Source organism: Felis catus, chromosome C1, assembly GCF_018350175.1.
Source record: "Felis catus isolate Fca126 chromosome C1, F.catus_Fca126_mat1.0, whole genome shotgun sequence".
NCBI lineage: Eukaryota > Metazoa > Chordata > Mammalia > Carnivora > Felidae > Felis > Felis catus.
This window is the reverse complement of record NC_058375.1, coordinates 118,088,617-118,107,924: the sequence shown is the minus strand read 5'-3', so window position 1 is coordinate 118,107,924 and position 19,308 is coordinate 118,088,617. Positions and strand designations below refer to the sequence as shown.

Here is a 19,308-nt window from a genome sequence, read left to right as displayed (position 1 = left end):
TGATTTTGTATAAAATAGGAAGAGTTCATGAAATTATAATTCTACACATAGAAGTAAGATCTAGAAAATTAAACATTAAAAAGAATGTAACAAAGACCCTGTGAGTCAGGAGCAGTATGAATGTTTGTGTGTGCATGATAATCAGGGAATGACCTGAACATAAACAGATTTGTTTTTCTGTGTACGTCTTTTGTGCTATTAATTTGGATTAGTCACAATCCACTGTTCAGGATGCTACCAAGAAGGCTATGATTGTTTGCAATGAACTGAAATGTCAGAAAATAAAATGTTAAACTGGATGCCAGGGTTGGGGAGCGAGGGAAGTCCATTAATAAGGAACTGAAAGTAGAAACAGCATTCTTGGAGTAGAACATTTTTAAATTAAAGAGATTCCCTCTTAAGTGGTGAGTATGGCATCTGTGTCATAGAAAAGGGTCTTGGATTCAAAGTGTGTGTCAGCTTAGGGGGAACCGTTAAGAACTGTGCATTTCATAGTAGAAGAAAGCATTATGAGAATGATTATGAAAATCAGACTTCCCTAAAAGTAAACACACATATAACATTTATTTTAGGTATCTTCAACATCCATGATCACACCACGGTGGATTGTGCCGGTAAGTGAATGACATTGGCGGTTTTTCTTTTGGTTGCCCTGTCAGAGTAAAGCTAAAGCCTGAGGAAAACCAGGTTCTTGCTTTTCCCTAAAAATGTGGGGGCATTCCCAGAGTTCTGTTAACTGGACTTAATGGCTTCAAACTAGTGATTTAATTTTTCTATTTGTAAATGCTCATTAAGGATGCTGACAAAAACAAATAAAAATCTGAGGTGAAAGATGGTAAAAAAACAAACCCAAACAGCCATGACCATCAGGATGCTCTTACTTATGACCATAATCATTAGAGAAGATGACTCGGAGTTGAAGGGCTGACGCCCGGGTGGGCATTGTCAGCCCTGCTTACATGCCTTGTCTTCTCCCTCATCAGAGCCGTGTTCTTTCTGATGGACTGGCAGGAAGCGTGCCGTCCTTGGCGGGGAAGGAGGGACATGGTAATAGAGAAGCAGCCTCGCTGATTTCTGCCCCGGCACCATTCTTGGTGGATGCTGTGACCAGGTGAGGAAATTATTTCTCCATGGCAATTCTTAGGCATCTGTTAGGAAGAAATAGTAAAATTAATATATTTATAGCAGTAATGTCAGTTCTTCTTTAATTCAACTTAATTGAAACTGGGTAAATTTTTTTGTTTATTATTTAGAATAGTGTTTCTTTCTATTTTCTTGTCAGTTAGTCTTCTACAAAATTACGAAGTAGGCCTTATTATTACTAGGTTTTTTTAATGAAATCTTCATAAATGTTAAGAGGCTTATCTTGAAAAATTTATATTTGTTTTAAAATTCATTTATATCTTTTCCTTTCATGCTTTAACTGTTATGTTGTCCGTCAGTAAGGTGAAGAGTCACAGATAAGAGGGAGATAGGAGATTCCCAAGGTGAGGCTCTGGCACACCTTGTACTGACACCTGTTACAAGCTTATTTCAGCGTATCGCATGCCACAAACAGAAGCTGGACTCAAAAGACCTTTCGCTTGGCATGCAGTTCTTCAGTTTTTCGTTGTCAGGACCAAAACTGTGCCTCTTTTGCAAAAGATGTACAATTGCTTTCATTCTCACCTCGGACTTTTTTCTGATTATGTCTGTTGCTCATATCTTCTTTGGATGCCGAGAGTGTAAGTCAGTTGAAGTAGATGCTTTCCTAACTAGAGAAAAGTTTCCTAATTAAGTGAAAAAAATTATTAGAGCTGATTAACTTGAGAGAAATTGATAGTTTCATTTTAAGTCGTTTTCTTATCTCCACAGTCTTTAATATAATCACTCACTCAGCAAACACTTATTGAATGTCTGTTATGTACCAGGCCTTGATTTTATCTGGTTTGGCAGCACTGAAGACAGCAATGAATAAGACAGACATGGGACTTGCCTTGGGGAACTCACGTATAGTTGTCAAATAGCACCTTATACAATCTTAATAGGTTATTTTTCTAACCATTTATATGCCTAATAATTGCCACTGTAAAAATAGAGATTACATGTAGAGGACCAGGTGATAATGCTTTGTAATTGAGTTTACACAATAAAATATGCGTTCTTAAGGACTTGTAAATTAAAAATTACAGATGAAAGAAGATTGTCTGCTCTCCTTCCCAAAACAAAGTAGTCATAGAAGAATTAAAGAGATCAAAGATGACAGTAGTGCACCTGAAACTAATATAATGTTAATATGCCAATTAGACCTCAAAAAAAAAAAAAAAAGATAAATCGGTGGAACAGAATAGAGTCTAGAAACAAACCCACACATACATAGTTACCTCATTTGTGAAAAAGGGGTGGTGCAGTGCTATGCAGTGCTACTGACAGACTGGATGATCTGTCAGTAAATCAGCTGGACAAATTAAACATCCGTGAGGGAAAAAATCAATCTTGACCCAACCTCAGACCATACACAAAAATCCATTCTAGATGGATTTCAGATCTAAATGTGAAACATCAAATAATAATAAAGCTTTTAGAAGAAAACATAAGCAAACATCCTAGAACTCAGAAAAGATTTTTTAAACAGGTCACAAAAATCTTTAATCATACAGGAAAAAAATGATAACTTGAGTTATATCAAGAACTTCTGTTTGCCAAAAGAAGTAACTGGAAGATCTCAAAAAGGGAAGCCACAGAGTGAGAGAAAATATTTGTACTTCCTTCCACCTTTGCATTTATCTCTATCCCTCTCTTTGACAAAGGACTCCTATCTAGAATATATAAAGAGCTATTGTAAATCAATAAGAAAAAAATAGCTAAATAGAAAAATTGGCAAGACTTGAATAGGGCAGTTTACAAGAAGATATCTGGATGGCCAATAAACATACAAGACAGTGTGCGACCTGACTAGTCACTGAGGAATACAAATTCAGTTTTCTTCTTGTTTTTTTTTTAATCTGCATGCTGGTTACAAAGGTATGTTCAATTTGCAAAAAGTCATCAAGCTGTAAACTCATGCTATGTGCACTTCAATATATATGTGTGATAATTAGTAATTTTTTTTTTAAATGATGACTGGTCACATCTCTACAGATTCAGATTTACTTTGGGTGCTGTGTGTAAAATTTTACTTTAAAGGCATAAGACCACAAGAACAAAGAATAGAGGAGAAGACAACAGCAGTTGAAAGCTTTCAGGTTGTGGAAGCAGAGAAATAATAGTAACCAACTTCACAGAGAAGGGAAAAATGAAATCTAGGCCTAAAAAGGGGAGGGGGTGGAAACTGAGAAAATAAAAAAGCCAGCCAATTTCCACTGCAGAACCTTGAAAGAGCTCAGGAATTGGAGGTACCAGGTATTTGTGAAGATGGGGCAGAAGGTAGGGCTGAGAATCTGAGGACTGGTTGAAAAGATTATAGCATAGACGCCCCCCAACCTCACTGCACCCATGCCAGCATGATTCTGCAGGTTTTTTTGTGGAAGAGCTGGGCCAGAGGGGCTCCAGATGTGAAGAGTTCCTGTTTAGAGTAAGGCTCTGAGCTGAAGCAGAGGTAACTGAAGGGAGACAGCCAACCTTCCTTCTTTCTCAGCTTCCAGAACGTTGTTGGCCAAGTAAAATGTCTTCAGCTGAGAAATAAGAGGATTATTCTCTAGAGAAACTGACCAATAAAGACAAAAGGCTCCCAGAGACTAACTTTTGTGGCTGCCCCGATGAGATTGCCAGGAAACCTGCCCGGTGACTCTACTGCAAGCCCATTAGTGTAGGGAGTGTGTTTATGTGTATAGTTTCCAAATGGCATTCCAGTGCTTCACTTTTAAATAGGAATGGGTGCTTCCTTCATAAGTGCGAAGAGGGCCAAAAATTATCAGATGTCTGAGGGAAAATTAATTAGAACAGGTAAACTGAAAAAGAAACGGAAAGAAAGGAATGTGAACATCAAAAACTTCACAGAACAATAGTTTCATGAGAGAGGAGATGCTGCATCCGTGCAACAGTAACAGGAAATGAGAAAGAAAAAACGCAGTATTCTTAGAAATTATTAACCATGTTAAAAATAAAATCTAAGGAAGGCGTGGAAGATACGTTGAGGAACTCTCCCAAAAAGTAGAACAAAAAGATGAAAATTGGGACAGAAGAGAAAATTGGAGGATTGGTCCAAGGAGTCCAGTATATGAATCATTAGAGATCCGAAAAGAACAGAGTAATTGTAAAAGAAATGGAGATTTCTCAGAAACCAAGTACTTGAGTTTTTAGATTCAACGGACCTGAGTACCCAGCACAGAGAGTGAAAATAGACAACACCAAGGACTCCTATTCAGAATATCTGCGTTAAGAGAGGATGTAAGTCTTCAGAGAGGGAGGAAAAAGTAGGTGAAAGGATTGGCAATCAGAATGACAGCAGACTTCGCTGAAAGTAAGAAGATAATAGAGCAATGCCTTCAGATTTCAGGAGGAAAATTATTTTTCACCTAGATTAAAAAAATTTTTTTTTGTTTATTTTTGAGAGAGAGAGAGAGAGAGAGAGAGAGAGAGAGAGAATGCAAGCAGGGGAGGGGCAGAGAGAGAGGGAGACACAGAACCTGAAGCAGGCTCCAGGCTCTGAGCTGTCAGCACAGAGCCTGATGGGGCGCTTGAACTCATGGACCATGAGATCATGACCTGAGCTGAAGTCAGACACTTAACCAACTGAGCCACCCAGGCACTCCATACCTAGGTTTTTATATCCAGACTATCAATGAAATGTGAGATTAGAATGAGCATAGAGTTTCTCTAAAATATGTACTTCCCAAGTGGGCTTACTCACCGGAGATGTGTTCCATCAAAATAAGATGATTATCCAAGAAGACATGGGACCCAGGAAACTGGCGCAGGAATTGACCAGCAGGAAGGTAGAGGGAAGTTCCAAGGCAACAGCTGCCCTGCAGGTCTAGAAGTGATTCTGTACAGATTTGAAGAGGGGGGTATAGAGTTCCAGGAAGGATATTACTAAGAAAAAATACAAACAAATGGCCTTACCCCAGTGTTTAAACAATTACATGACCTGTCTGAACATACTGTGAAGAGATCCGTGGTTCTATCTGCAAGCTTAGGGACAAATTAGAAATAAGTACAGAAAACTGAGCAGACAGTCACAACAAAAAAGGAAGCAGTTCTTTAGTCCAGGAACAACGAATTGTATAAGAAAAAAACATAATATACGTCTGTCAATTGTGGAAATATTCCACATTGTGGAAATGATTACAACACTGAATATCTATGTGATCAAAATTGTTCCCACAACTGTTGAAAAGATAGGAAGGGAGGACTGGGGAGCTGGTGAGTGGGCTATAAGAATGGTAAGCCCTGCCAGTCCATGACAGGAAGTCATTGTAGAAAGAGGCCACTTAGACTCTTGCTAGTTGTGCATCACAGTCACCTGGAGGACTTACTAAAACACAGCTTACTGGCTCCAGCCTCAGAGTCTGTGATTCGTATGTCTCGGTGGTGCCTAAGAATCTGCATTTATAACAAATTCCAGAGACTACACCTTGAGACCCGGAGACACAGAAAAGTGAAGGAAAATACTGAAATAAAAGACAACTGTTGAAAGTGTTTGTCTCTGTATAGTAGAAATGAGGGAGGTGGCACATGATGGCTGTTTCGTGTATAAAGTTTGTTAGTAGTTTCACCACGTTAAACTGTGTTCTCTGTACTGTATATTTTGAGGTTTTCATGAAACCAAATAGATGACGTTACATCCTTGCATCTGTGTACATGCTCTTCAGCTGTGGCAGAGACTGTTGGGCACTCATGCAGAGCCCACAGCCTTTTCTTTTGCACATAACTCTGATTACCTGCCGTGGGAACTGAGCCACAGCCATCTGGGACTATCTGTGTAAGGCACAGAATCGTGTGCCCACTTACCTTGGTAGTTTTTGAGCGGGTTGCTGTCATGCTCTGCATAGTATTGTTCTTGCTATTCATAATAACCCTGACTCATTAACAAATGAGTAAGTGTTTGGTACCTTTTATTCAAGGAAGTAGGGGAAATCGATACCTTTAGATTTCATTTCAAGATGAAATAAGCATCAATTATCTAGAAAATTCCCTTTTGTAAATGTCTCATTGCTAAATTTGGTGCTGCAGCATAGTCACTTTAGGTTTTTCACTGTCAACCTGCTCCATGTAGCACTGGTGGAGAAATCCATGTTGTTCCCACCCCAGTGGTTTTACTGAATAATGAGTAACCCATTCTTCCTTTCAGCTCTGTTCCAACGTTGGCCGAAGAAGCCATCTTGAAACAGAAGTGTTTACTGACTACTGAGCTCTGAGGGTTTGGCTCCTTCTCACTTATAACTGGAATGCCCAGCACTCTGCAGCTGTCCGTCCTGGAATCAATTTCCGCTGGAATGTGTTGGGTTCAGGAGCTTGTCCTTACTTGTGAGTTAAAAAAGCTCACCTAGATTAGACTTCAACTCAATGAAAAACATTTTCCGTCCAACTGGAAGGGCTTAATTACACTACGTATTTGATCAAATGAGGGTATCTACCTATAATTGTATTGAAGTTGTCAATTCTTGAAACGAGAATTACTTTCTCTGTGGTTTCCTTCAAACTCTTGGCTCCATCTAGTGGGTGTAATTGTTCATAACCCCTCCATAACCAGAGGTCTCTGGTAGTCAGTAATAGCCTTTTGAATGTTATTTCTCTCCCTAGTATCAGGATAAGTGTCCTTGATCTGAATGCCTGTTAGAGAAGTTGCCCTTATCCATTGAATACCTAGAAATCAGGAATTTAGGAAATTAATGAGGGCATTATGTAGGTAGATTAAGGCCTAGCTTGTTTACAGTTATTACAGTACTAAAAAGTTTAGAATACAGAAGGTTTCCAGGTGTCTCCCATACTTTTAACATCTTACTGGACTGGCTATCTTAATACTCCCAAGTTTACATTAAGGTTAAGATAAACTGTGTATTTTGCGTCATATTTTTTTTTTTTTTTCAGCCCTGCTTCCCTATAGGAAACACTCACATGCACCACACACATAGACTGTAACTTTTCAGCCTGGACGGAGATAGCAGTCACTTCCCCACACTGCTACCAGTTTGGACATAGACTTCATTTCCTTTTAATATGGGCTAAATAAAGTTAGAACTCATCAACTAAAGACAATGAAACAAAACAAAAATACCAGGACAGAAATGGGGAATCAGGGAGTAGGGGGATTTTGTTTCTTGAACACCTACCATGTCTGAAACTACTCTGCATACTGGAAGAACTCCTATCTCACCTTATGTTAGGAATTTTGTGTTAATTTTAAAAAGTTTCTAGAAGTTCCTCGTCACTTTTGGTACACAAAAAAATTCTGGATATTAAAGTAGTACATGCTCATAGAGAAAATAACGAAGATGCAAAAATAACCACTTGCAATTCCAGCATCCAGAAAAACAATGTTATTTTGGCTTTAAAACTTAAGAATTCCCAGTTGCTACTGGGAATGAGGATAGTGTGGAAACCATCTTGGTATAGTTGTTAATCCCTGTGATCAAGGATTGATATCAAACTGTACCTCCTGGAATTTGATGTTTAGTTTTCTGCCCTGTATTATGTATATAATTGAGTGTTAATTTATGTTGCTCAGCATAAAAGAACATCCAGTTTTGTGACCTTTAAAACTCTGTGGTTTGGACTGTCCTGGGTTCCCTGTAGCACAGTCATGTGCTCAGGCAAACATGTGCTACTGTCTGATTGGAAAGATCAGGAATTTTAATCTTGTGCTGTTTCCCAGGGAGCTGTAGAGTTTGGAAACCACTTTTGCACGGAACAACTTTGGTGAAGGAAAGAAAGTTGGCGCTTCTTGCTGGCTTCCTCCTCTTAGCCATTGTGCTAAGCTTGTGAATTTCGTTGGTGGAGCCCTTGCCAATTCTTAATTGTAAAACACATTTTCTCGCAGCTGTAAGTGACAGCTAGAACCAGGGGCCTAGCCGGGGACATGCTGGACTGGCCATCAGATTTCTAGTGTGCTGACAGTGCTAGAAGTACTGAAAGGTTCAAGTTGTGCCTGTAACCGCGGTACGGAACAGCTAAGGCATTACTAGCTTGGAAGGCCTCAACTTCCCAGCCAGTTTAGGAGCGAGCACCAGCCTCATTTTAAACTGTTTAAAATTGAGGAATAAGTTGTTAAAAATAGTCTATAACCTCTGTGTCTTCAGGTACCTGTATTCTTGCTGGTTAGAATATTGATAAAGACTTCCTTAAACTATATTTAAAACTCAAGCTAAATTTTGTCTTCTGTCCTGGCATGAAGTGGTAAACATGGAAATTTATACTTTCATGACGAATTAGCCCTGACAGTGTAGGTGCCTGTCAAGTAGAATAACTTCCCTGTCACGTCTGCTGCTGCCGCCTTCCCCAGAGTTGCTGTGACGGCGATCTCGTTCTGCTTATCTGAGAGTGGAGGGGAGAGAACTGCAGGGCTCAGGATATCTGTGAATGTGTCCGAGAGGGAAGGGGAAAGTCCGTCTCTGTGATGAGAGAGAAGCATATATGTGTGAGTCAGTGAAGAATATGAGCAGAGGAAGGGATTTGAGGTGATGCTGGATAAGAAGGCAGGCTGGTTACAGCTATGGTGGCACCGCCTGTCGGTGACCTTCAGGGCTCAGTCTTCCACTGCAGAAGATTAAAACCCACCTGCACATCTGAATCCTCGGATAAACTAACTGAAGCTCGGATCCTCAGGTGAGCTCAAAGAGCCCCAGTGGCTGTTCCCAATGACAGCTGGGTGGGCAGGAAGTTTTTCTCTATCTAGAATGAGGTTCCCATGCACCTTAGTAAATACAGCTAAAAAGAAATACTGGCAACGTTATAACTATGTGAACGTGTTTGAAAAGAGAGCAAGAACAATAGTTGATTTGAGCGCTCCAGCTAGAAAGCTGTTAGTGTTCTTCCCTTGGAAAGTAGCTCGGAGGTGATTTAGAGCTGAGATAACAGACCCAGATTGGCAACAAATAACAGGAGGCTGTTAGCCACAGGCTCAGCTTCTCTGTGGTTACTTTCTTCCCAGAGTTTCCAGTTCCACCCTGGACTCCAGTGACTCATTAGGGTCAGCCATGAAGGCACTTGTGACTGGGAGCGGAGGGGCCGGCGCCGAGAGGGTGGCAGGCCTTCTTGTGTTGTCCTGAGGCGTCTCGAGGGTCTGAGGGGCTCCCCGAGACTGGGCTGTGGCCGCTGCTCCGTCTCTGGGCTTGCCGTGCATCCCGCCCCAGAGACACTGAGTACAGAGCCATGCAGCAGGTGCCTGCTGCCGGCCTTGGGGGAGCAGAAAGGACAGGAATCTCAAGTCAGGCCATGTGACAGTCCGGGCAGGGAAGGGAGAGGTGGTTTGGGGGCTTAAAATCGGATTGTAGGCTTCAGCTTTCTGCCCTCAACTCTTCTTCAGAACTTGTAAAGTGATAAATGAGACCCTGTTTCTCCCTGCTGTCACAGTAGCACTCTTGGAGACACTGGAAGGGGGCACCGTTCTCCCGCGCCTGCCCTTCTAGAAGCACTGCTGAGTGAAGGAATGAGCAGATTCCTTTGAGCTTGATAAATTCAGACATTCCCTGAGCAGCTTTCTTAAGATGTTTATATTGTTTTAGGAAAAATTCTACTTGAAAATATTTCTTACAGCCTGCTGTCTGTTTTCACCTTTATCTGCTTTTGCATAATCACGGAAGTTCTGTGGACAATCAAGGATGAAAGCCCTGGGTTGTCCCTTGCGTCTTGACTGCCCCTTCTCTCATGCTTCCCAATTTTGGCTAAAACCGGCACCTCTGTCTTCTCTTACATAAGCCCTAGAATGAAAGTTCAGGTGTTGCTTCAGAGACCATTTTAGAGCAGGATTATTTGGCAGTCTCTTACATAGAGAAAAATCTTCCATATTTTTCCATAAGTAAGGGTCCTGAGAAGCAAAGTTCTTGTCTCCTCATTTAGAGCAGGCATGAGCAAAGTTTTTCTGTAAAGAGCTGAGGTAATACTTTACTGCTCAGCAGTGCCGTTGTTGTACAAAAGCAGCAAAACAGTAGGGAATGCATCGGCCGGCTGTGTTCCAGGGAAGTTCATTTACAAAAACAGGTGCTACTTCCAACTTCAAGCTTCGTGGAGTGGCAGCATGGCTCCCTGGGAGTCAGGCAAGTGTTCAGGTAGGTTCTGCAGCATCGTCCGCCGCTGGGAGGCCCCTGACGTTTCTGGTCGTTGGCGTCCTCATTTGCATGGACAGGGTGGTCGTGGGTCTCCCAGCTCTGAGCGTCTTTGTGAGGCCTGCCCACTTTCTCATTAATCTTGCCTTCAGCCTTTTGGTTGCTTAGAAACCTGGAGTCTTCTGCAGTTGAAGAATAGACATTTCTGTATTATTTGTCCCTTTTTCCTCTCAAAAATTCAAACACTCTGGTTTTTGAATGATCAGACAAAAGTTGGAAGCTTTTCCTATCTATTAGCCTTCAGGATGAGGAGACTTGTTTGGATTATAGAAATTTGTCCTGAGCTTAAGTCTGCTGTGTGAACATGTGCCAGAGCCGGAATTATTTCCACTTTTAAGATAGGATACGTGAGTCTCTTTATCATATTGCTTGAGATAATAATTCAGTCACTTCCCAGGATTTCTTTTTATCAGGGAGGTGTTTTAGTACAGATCCCTTGCTCTTTTTATTTTCATAAATAAATTTTCTTACCTGGGTATGATAGACAGTTTAAAGGACCTCACTAACTATTTTGTGTTTACTTTTTATATATGTAAAGCTTTGCAGTAGCTTTTAAAGTGTAATTTATTTTTATATCAAGTGCACTATTCATTGTGTTCCACAGCTTTATATGACTTGTATTAGAAGCACTGCACTGAACTGAGTTGTTTGTATACTGACATGACAACCGTAGATGTGACCACAAATAAAGCTTTTGTGAAACATTTCTGTTTTTACGAGCTGTTCAGTTTTTTGGAAGTGTAATACCTACATGGTGCCCGTTTTCTGTCTGCAGCACGATTGTTAGAGCTGCTGTTAGTAGGAAAGCGAGGGAGCGAGTGGAAGCAGTGAACGGGAGGAGCTGCAGCACCGCTCTCTGTGTTCATTTTAGTACGAGCGCTCCAAATTTGGGAGCAGAGGCACTTTCAGAGTTGGAAAAACCTCACTGGTCCTTCCCAGCACATCCTGGAAGCCACAGTGGCCATTCCAGAAGCCACAGGGTACAGCAGAAACACAGCTCTACTCAATACAGGAAACCTTAAATTATTTCAGAAGCCTGCGCCTCATTTCCATTGTCTGGGACAGGGTGGTACCTTGTACGTGGAGCAGCGTCTGGTACAGGGCGGTAGGTGTCTTCTGTCACGCCACCCCAGGGAAGAACCTTGCTGCTGGACAGAGAGTCTGAGCGAGACTCCTGAGACCATTCTCTTCCCTGCTCCCCTCCTCTCCCTTCCGCCCAGAAGACAGACAGCAATTGGCCTTGGAAACCAAGGAGCTTCAATTAGGTTCTGATGAGATGTGCAGAGAGAGGCAGGAACCTGGGCTCCATCACCTGTGCTGGAAGCTCTCCTCAAAGAGATTTGGCAATAAGCGACCAAAGTGACTCTAATGTAGGCAGAGTGACTCCTTGGGAAGATCTGGAGAGTTCTCTGACCAATAAGAAGGTGAGACGATGGGTGCAAGTGCGGACTCCTTCTCTGGCAACGGCAGGGACGGTCTGCCTGCTGCCTGACCAGCAGAGGGTACCTCCTGGCACCTTGAGTTGGGGACGGCAGGACACCTGGGAAGGCTGTGAGTCCCCAGAGGGAAGGGAATGATTACTGGGCTACCAAGACAATCTATACACACACACACACACACACACACACACACACACACATACATGTATATATATATACATATATATGTATGTATGTATATATATTGGTTAAAATATGAAGGAAAAACAAAATTCAGGAGAGTAGACTGCAGCTGGATAATTGCTTTTTTAAGCCTTGGAGATATAGGGCTTGCACTTTTAAAAGAAATTGTATGTTTATACTCCAAAAACATGTATTCTAATTTTATTTCTGTTCTTAAAATATTAAACATTAAAAAAAATGAACCCAGCATGCCACACAGAAAGGGCTTTTGTGGTCAGTACCAAGGAAAGATAGGAGGGGCATGAAGGGCACTCAGGTCAGTAAGGCCCAAGAAAACGAGCTCAGTGTTGGTTTGGGGGCAGTGTGGTGGCTTAAGGTGATTTGTCCCAGCAGATGTTCAACCCAACTTGCTTAGGTTCCAGGGTTCCATCATGGAGGAGAGACCCTCAGGGGTGCAGAGAGACCCTGTCTCCACAGCAGGGTCGCCCATGCCCTCGTGGGCCCTGGTGGCCACTCCCTAGCTTCCCATAGTGCACCCTTCACGCCTCCTAGTGCATCATGCATAGATCAGAGCTCGCTCATGCTCTCAAGTCAGGAAATTAGGATGTTGGAGGGGGAGTAGAATTGCTGGATGACCTGGTCCCAGTCTTCCATGTGTAGATCAGAAAAGAGATCCAGAGAGGGAAGGAACTGACCCTTGGTTGTAGGGTCAGGGGTAGGAATTCCCTGCTCTCCTCCTCTCACCCACTTCCCTCAGCACTGCTACTCTTGGCTCCCCGTGCCAGAGTTGCCACAGAGCACAGTGTCACCTTTTCTGTGGCACCTCTGAGGCCCTTCCTGCCTGGCTCCAGAATTCCCATGGGAGAAGCTTATCCATGTCAAACCTCCATGGCTCCAAGCAAAGTCTCCTCAGAAAAAAACTACAGCACAGACCTGGAATAACCCACATACCTCTGCCATCCTTCAGGGCTTCAGAGGTCCTGGAACAGCCCCTTCCTCTTCTCCGGATTACAGCCAGTAGCCCTACCTCGGAGTGATCAGTCCATGTTCACCATGTGCTCCCCAGTCCCACTGGTCCTGTCCTTTCAAGAGCTCTGAATATCTTCTAGCTGGCAAACCAACAGGACAGGTGTTCACGGGAAAGTCCCACCAGACACTCAGGGCTCTCACATGGTTTGCCATTACTTATTTTTTCTGTACAAAAATCTTTAACCTGTAAAAGAAAGAATCATAAACATTTTATGTTATTAGATCCTCAGATCTTACTCATAACTGTATTTTGTGCATTTTTACCAACCTCTCCCCATTTCTCCCTACACTAGCCCTCAGCAACCACTCTTAAACTCTCTGTTCCTGAGTTTGCCTTTTTTAGATTCTACATGTAAGTGATAGAATCCAATATGTGTCTTTCCCCATCTGCCTTATTTCACTTAGCATAACGCTCTCAAGTTCCATCCATGTTGTCACGAGTGGTAGGATTTCCTTCTTTCTCGTGGCTGAATAGTAATATTCCACTGTATATATGACTCATTTTCTTTAGCCATTCATCCACTGATGGACATTTAGGTTGTTTCCATTCCTTGGCTATTGTGAATAATACCACTGGTTCTTCTTAATCAGTTTTAGGTTAGGGACTCTTACACATCTGAACTTGTGGGTAGTTTTGCATACAATTCCACGTGCTCATCGATCCCTTAGGAATCCTCAGGTCAGAAGCTCCAGCTCAGGATGGGAGTATCTGGCCAGAGGAGGTATTGGGGGTGCAGAGGCACAGAGAGAAGGAGGGATTCTCCTGGGCAACTGATGGCTCCCCTCCCCACTGTCTGCAGCACTGGCCAGCGGTAACAAGCTCAACAGATGCTTGTGTAACGAAGGCCTGATGGCATACACAGTTCTCAGCCTAGGATAGTCAAGAACAGTACTTTAGGCCAACTGTTGAATTATAATAATATAAAAATATACCCTTTCAGAGCCCTGCCATCAGCCTTTCTGCCTTGTGCTTTGTAAATGGGAGTGAGACTAGTACCTGCGTCATGGTGTGGTGAAGGTTACATGAGTTAATACCAGAACCCATCGGGGCGCCTGGGTGGCTGAGTCGGTTGAGCGTCCGACTTCAGCTTAGGTCATGATCTCACACTCCGTGAGTTCGAGCCCCGCGTCGGGTTCTGTGCTGACAGCTCAGAGCCTTGAGTCTGCTTCAGATTCTGTGTCTCCCCCTCTCTCTGCCCCTCCCCTGCTCATGCTCTGTCTCTCTTTGTCTCAAAAATAAATAAAAACATTAAAAAAACTAAAAAAAAAAAAAAAAATACCAGAACCCATCTACGTGCTCATGGCCCTCAAGTCCCTATCTCCAACCCATATCTCTGCCTGAACCACCCCCTCCCCCCCGCCCCGCTCCTGGCTCCATGTGGAAGTTACTCGGGTACCTCAGACTCAGTGTATCATTAGCCACACTTAAAGTAGTTCTCCCAAAGCTCCCCACCCCCACATGTGCCCAAACTTCTGCTTCTCGGTGATCCTGGCCTCAGTGAGTTGTTGACTTGCCCTTGATTCCTCTGTCTGTCCTCCCATGTTCTATCAGTCCTCACGCCCTGCTGGGTCTGTCTCTGAAATGCCTCCTCATTTTTGCAACTACACCCCTTGACCAAGTCAGCATCTGGCTTGACCTGCATCAGGCAGTTGCCTTCGTCAGATGAACCCATTTTCCAACTGTAGCCAGAAATGAGGTCACGCTCCTCCTCAGCACTAAAACAGTAATGGCTTCCAAATCCCTGGAACACAGCATCCAAACTCCTTTGCTGGCTTCCACAGCACGGCCTCCAGCTGTGCTGCTAGCTTCCACTCCTTTGGGTGGCCTGTACTCACTCTCATGACTGGGCCTTCCCTCCTGCTGGGAACTCCGTGGCCCCAGGCCCCGTGCCCTGAGGCTTCTCATTGAGGGCCCAGGTTGCACATCGCTTCCTCCAGATGTCCAACCCCCCAGTGTGTGCTCCAACATCAGCCCATCTCCACTGTCAGCACCTGTGTGAGTTACTTGTTAACTGCCTTCCTGATAATACAAGTTCCTCCCTTGCTGCATCTGGGGTACCCGGCGTGCTTCCGGGCATGCAGTTGGTGCTCAAATGTTTGTTGAATCAAAGCTGGGAACTGGGGAGATGGCCGAGACTGACCCCAAGACCGCGTGAGATCTCACCTCAATGGTGCAGACGCACTCCTGCAACAGATGCAAGATACCTTTCAGACCATGTCCGACCAGGTCATTGGAAGAATTGGTAACATGAGTAGTCACATTGACAACCTGGAGAAAAATGTTGCAGACCTCATGGCACAGGCTGGGGTGGAAGAACTGGAGGGTGAGAACAAAATACCTGCCACACCAAAGAGCTGAAGTTTGTTAACTTGCCCTGAAACCCGGAACACCATTTTTACAAGCCAAGAGAAGAACAAATGGCTTAAAAAATTTTTTTTAATGCTAATTTAGTTAGCGAGAGGGAGACAGAGGATCCAAAGTGGGCTCTGTGCTGACAGCTGTGAGCCCAACACGGGGCTGGAAGTAACAAACTATGAGATTATGACCTGAGCTGAAACCAAGAGTTGGACGCTTAGCCGACTGAGCCACCCAGGTGCCCCCCAAATGACTTTTTGAAGCAACTACTATATATAGACAAGATTTCTATTATAATGTGTTCATTCTTCCTGTCACATACTCTTGTTAGTTTATAGAGTGATTCACACCCCCCTCCCGGTTTCTTGAACATGGTAACTTCACATCTTGGACCAAACACTACAGTAGTTCCTGCATAAAACTGTCAAAATTTTTATTATAAAAAAAAAAAAGTCAAATGAATGCTGAACTCATTAAGCACCTACTATGTTCCATGGGCTGCACTTGATCCTTAATTCAGGTTTTCCCATTTACTCCTTACAACCTCTGTGGTCTTACGACGAACCAGAAGTCTGGCTTCCAGTGGGTGTTGGACCAGGACTTGAACCAGGTCTGGAGGACTCTACGCCTGAATTCAGTATATCCCGAACCTCAGGCCTTCACACACAGGTCACCAATTGTCCCGGTTTGCCTGGGACAAGGGGGTTCCTGGGACATTGGACTTTCAGTGCTAAAACCAGGAAAGTCCCAGGCGCGTTGGGACAACCTATTGCTCACCGTATTAACAGACCACAATGTTGCCACATTTGTGTGTTACTTAGAACTTCCTTTAACATCATTTTTACCCACCTGCTTTTACATGGGCTTATCCTAAAATGTAAATCACACTTGTGATGGGATGGTTATTTATAGTTTTGCTAATGTGCAGTAAAAGGAAAGCAGTCTATCTGCATATCATGTAAAGCTATCTCACAGAGCTCCAGGGGTGAGCGTGGCCTGCTTTGTGAAACCTTTTCCAACCCTGCACTTCCCCAGACCCAGGATCTGTCCTTCCTGCCTCTGAGCTCCCCAGGAACCACTGAACTTGCCTTCTTGGAGCTCGGTCCAAGAGTATCAGTGCTCACTAGGGTGTGGAGGTTATCGCCTTTGATACACAGCCTCCCCACGAGAGCTGTCTCCCTAAGACACCAGCGAACGAGTATCCTATTAGTGACCTCTGGACGTGTGTGTGTGTGTGTGTGTGTGTGTGTGTGTGTGTGTGTGTGTTGCAGGGGTTGGTAAGCAGTGTGTCTAGGCCATAGCTGGTACACTTGTCCCAGTCAGGGTATGGACCCAGGTGTGCCGGCTTATCTCAGGCAGGGCCAGAACATAGGCCCAGCTCCTTAGGAAGACTTGGTTGATTTGGTCTTGGGACCCTCTGCTCCCTTATCAAGCTGAGGACTGTGTCCTGAGTCCTTTGACCTCTGCCTTGACACTTCCTGTCATTCAAGAGCTGCCTGCATCTAAATGGCTCTCCCCACCAGTTCCACAGGGGGGCGCTGCAGCACCACAGTCAAGAAATAGAACGTTGGCAAACCTAGCCGGTCTGCCCAGATCCCTTCCCAGCCCCCTCCCTACCCACAAAGGTAACACATCCCTTTAGGTACACATCCCTAAATAGCAGAGTTTAGATTTGCCTGCTTTTGAATTTCACATAAATAGAATCATACTGGACGTATTCTTCTGAACTTCTCCAACTTTGTGTTCATCAGTTCACTCAACGATTATTGACTGAGCATCTACTATGTGCTAGGGTCCCTATTAGATGTTCAGTACACAGCAAAGAGCATCTTCCACAACAATTCTGCCTGCACAGATATTCCATGCCAACAGTGCCCTCCTCAGTGGTCCCCGAGGCCATGCTGACCCAATGAGGCTGATAGTCCTGCCTCCAGATATTCTGGAGCCGCCTTCTTGGTTCTGCTCAGAGTTTTGGAACTCCTTCCTCCATTGCCCCAGATTAAGATACCACAAGAAAAGAAAATTACAGACCAATATCCCTGATGGATATAGATGCAAAATCCTCATCAAAATGCTAATAAACTGAATCCAACAGCATATTAAATGGTTATACACCATGGCCAGGTGGGTTTTATCCCAGGAATACAAGGTGGTTCAACACCAAAATACCAGTGTGATACAACACATTAATAGAATGAAAGAAAAAAAAATGATCATCTCCATTAACACAGAAAGGCATTTGACAAAATCTAACGCCCTTGCATGATAAAAAACACTCATAAAACTAGAAGTTCAAGGGAATTGCCTCAATGTGATAAAGGCCATATAAGAAATAGCCACGGCTAACACCAAATTCAATGGTAAAGCACTGAAAGATTTCCTCCTGACATCAGGAACAAGATAAGGATGCCCAGTTCACTACTGGTGTTCAATATATACTAAAAGTCTTAGCCAGAGAAGTTAGATAAGAAAAAGAAAGGAAAGGCATCCAAGTTGAATCAGAAGAAATAAAACTATATATGCAGATGACATAATCCCATATATAGAAAATCCCAAAGTGTCCACAAGAAAACTACCAGAGCTAGTAAGTGAATTCAGCAAAGTTGCAGGGTACAAGATCAACACACAAAAATTCACTGTGGTTCTATACACTTGCAAAACCAATAAAAAAAAAAGATATTAACAAGACAATTCTGTTTACAATAGCACCTAAAAGAATAAAATAACTAGAGATATGTTTAACCAAGAATAAAAACTTCTACACTGAAAACTAAAAAAAAAAAAAAAAACAACAACAAAAAAACCAAACAACAACAACAACAAAAAACAGTTGAAAGATAAAGATCTAACTAGGTGGAAAGATGTGTTCATGGGTGGGGAGACAATATTGTTAAAATGTCAAAACCACCCCAAAAGATCTACAAATTCAATGCAATCCCCAACATTCCAACAGCTTTTTTTTTTTTTTTTTTTTTTGCAGAAATGGAAAAGCCTATGAAATTCATAAGGAATTTCAAGGGACCTTGAGCAGCCAAAACAGTCTTGAAAAAGGACAAAGTCATAGGATTCACATTTAATGACTTTAAAACTTACTACAGGGCATGTGGGTGGCTCAGTTGGTTAAGTGTCCTACTCTTGATTTTGGCTCAGGTCATGATCTCACAGTTTGTGAATTCGAAGCCTGCTGTGAGCATGGAGTCTGCTTGGAATTCTCTCTCCCTCCCTCTTTGTCTCTGCCCCTCCACCAAGTTTTCTCTCTAAAAAAAAAAAAAAAAAAAAAAAAAACTACCTACAAGGCCACAGTAATCATAGTATGGTACTGGCCTAAGGCCAGACATACAGACCATTCAAATAGAACTAAGAGTCCAGAAATAAACCCATGTGTCTATGACCAACTGATAGTTGATAAGGAGGCCAAGACCATTCAGTAGGGAAGGCATGGTCTCTTAAGTGATGCTGGGACAACTGAGTTTCCACTTGGAAAAGAATGACACTGGATCTCTACCTCACAGTGTGCACAAAAATGAACTCAAGTGGATCAATGACCTAAATACAAGAACTAAACCATACAGTTCCTAAAAGAAAACTCAGGTATGTATTTTCATGACCTTGGATTTTGCAATGGAGTTTTAGATATAGTTCCAAAAGCATGAGAAACAAAAAGAAAATGGATAAATTCAGCTTCATCAAAATTAAAAATTTTTTGTCCATCAAAGGACATTATCAGCAGAGTGAAAAGACAATCCAGAGACTGGGAGAAAATATTTGCAAATCACATACTTGATAGGGAATTAATATCCAGAATGTATGAAGAGCTAAAATTCAACAATAACCAGATGCATAAACCAATTAGAAGATGGGCAAAGGACCTGAATAGACATTTCTCCAAAGAAAATATACAAATGTCCAATAAGCACATGAAGAGTTGCTCAATATACTTATCATTAGGGAAGCAATCAAAACCACAAAAAGATACCATCTACTGGGATAGCTATCATAAAAAAGAAATAAGTGTTGACAAGGATGTGGAGAAATTGGAAGCCTTTTACATTGCTCG

General features: G+C 42.8%; 1 protein-coding gene and 1 pseudogene across 8 annotated transcripts in view; both read left to right on the top strand.

Annotated features, from left to right (window-relative positions):
• The window catches only part of EPB41L5 (erythrocyte membrane protein band 4.1 like 5), a 150,715-nt gene extending 132,372 nt beyond the window's left edge, over positions 1-18,343 (top strand). For 3 of the 8 annotated variants that reach the window (XM_045033643.1, XM_045033641.1, XM_045033642.1), the window contains exons 23-25: positions 573-614; positions 981-1,111; positions 18,232-18,343. In XM_045033643.1, the coding sequence (XP_044889578.1) occupies positions 573-614; positions 981-1,111; positions 18,232-18,328 (270 nt within the window). In that variant the 3' untranslated portion in view covers positions 18,329-18,343. Of the gene's footprint in view, positions 1-572; positions 615-980; positions 1,112-1,442; positions 2,706-6,271; positions 10,949-18,231 lie in introns of those variants that run through there. The other 5 variants (XM_045033644.1, XM_045033645.1, XM_023259246.2 and 2 more) reach the window with 5 other exon arrangements.
• Positions 14,074-18,071, top strand: LOC123379098 (annotated as a pseudogene).
• Positions 18,344-19,308: the final 965 nt, after the last annotated feature.